The following is a 1784-nucleotide window of genomic DNA, read 5'->3' as shown; positions in this document are numbered from 1 at the left end:
CTATAAGGTCCACAGCCAACACTTCCCACGGTCTCTCATTCTAACTAAGGATCTGCCCAACCGATGGCTCAGAGTGCGGTAGCTCTTTGCACACGACAGACCTCACAATCTCGTTGATGACGGACAAAATTCTTGAGAGAACCGCAATCGAAATCACTACATGTAGACTTGAACAATTTATGGCTTCCGAGATGACCGTAAAAAAGATGTAAAGCCTTAACGACATCTAACTGCCGACAATATGGAACAACCAAACCGTCAGTCACAGCATTAATAACATATTTCGGAGAGCCATCTTTCGGAATAACAACAGCATATTTACGAAGTAATCTCGGCTCTGGATGGCCGTACTTATCAGAATCTAATAGTTTACCGAGAGAAGAATCCTCATATTGCATAGAAATAATAGCCTCTCGTAAACTGATAGGGGTCTCATTATCGGAGAGCTCAATCGTACAGAAATCTACCACTTCCCTTGATCACTTCCAATAGTGTCCACATGCTCTGTGTCCACGTCATACGGTAAGCCTTCCCGGCGGCGAGAAACTTCTACCGCAAGTTTCAGGCCAGCATCTTCGTGAGGGAGGGTAGTCAAAGGTGTACCACGAGAGAAGGCGTCGGCTGGATTATGACGTCCACTCAAATGGTATATAGTGCCATTTAACAAAGCCAAGTTCTTAGCAATACCAAGGAGAACCTTCGATTCCCACTGTGGTATATCAAGTGATTTTGGTGGCCATATGATATCCTTGGAGTCCTCGTTCTCATCACGAACATATTGTTGGGCTTTACGGAGTCGGAAAAAGTTGGCGGAGTTGTCCGTGAAGAACTGAACCTCCAACTTCATAGTTCCATCCACCGCTAGAAGAGCTCGTCGAGTTTCTATGTAGAAGGCAACTGCTTCTTGTACAGCCAACAACTCCTTTCTCACTATTGTCCATGACCTTCGCTGACCACCAATAAGCTTAGTATAACAACGGATGATGTTCAGGTTAGCATCGGCAATAACCACTCCTATTCCATATGCTGACGAATCCAAGAACACACAGATCACGGGATCCTGACGGATACATAAAGCTCTTGGAATACCAGAAAATCGTCTCAACTCATCCGTGCTTCTCATAATAGATTCATATGAAGACCTTTTTACAAAGGCATCCAAGTCACCGTCGGTGGTCCGTTCGGATTCATCACGAATGATAAGTCTCATAGCCAAGAGAAGATGACCCACGAACCCCATTGGGTTATATATACGGGCAACATAGCCCATCAAATCACGGATAGTCACGACACACAAAGAGTCATCAGAGGGAGTGGACAATGGTGGTGGTAGTGACGAGACATCGGGTGGTACAATGAATATCTCGTCATTCTTATTCCATAGAAGGCCCAGTACTTGAGCAGAATCTTCACCACAAGGAGGTCCTATCTGCCTCTTCTTCTCACTACAGTTGAAGCCGTGCCGATCACAGACACGAAGTAGACACCTGACAGCCAAATTAAGGAGCTTTTCAGAATCTGCTCCCACGACTAAATCGTCCATATAGAAGCAGAAACACACTGGAACATTGCCGTTCTTTATCAGATGCGGATAGAGACCCAAAAAGTCACTGCGAGCCTCATCACAAAGTCGTTGCATAGCATCCAACAAACAACCAGGCGAATGTGGTGCACCCATGGGTGGAGAACGAAGCCGATAGAGATTTCCACGAAATGGGATGCAGAACGTATACGATTCACTGTCCGAATGTAAAAGCATATAAAATGCCATAGAGATATCCAAC

The 1784-nt window shown here is 45.2% G+C and overlaps 1 protein-coding gene across 1 annotated transcript in view; it reads right to left on the bottom strand.

Moving 5' to 3' along the window:
• Positions 1 to 1784, bottom strand: part of Pmar_PMAR013754 (hypothetical protein) — a gene marked incomplete at both ends in the record, with an annotated part of 4763 nt that overhangs the window by 607 nt on the left and 2372 nt on the right. Inside the window, one exon of the mRNA XM_002765642.1 lies at positions 471 to 1060. Within this exon, the coding sequence (XP_002765688.1) occupies positions 471 to 1060 (590 nt within the window). The remainder of the gene's footprint in view (positions 1 to 470; positions 1061 to 1784) is intronic.

Source organism: Perkinsus marinus (genome assembly GCF_000006405.1).
Source record: "Perkinsus marinus ATCC 50983 genomic scaffold scf_1104296975428, whole genome shotgun sequence".
Lineage (NCBI taxonomy): Eukaryota > Perkinsozoa > Perkinsida > Perkinsidae > Perkinsus > Perkinsus marinus.
Note: the sequence above shows the minus strand (reverse complement) of the source record. Positions and strands in the feature narration are given on the sequence as shown.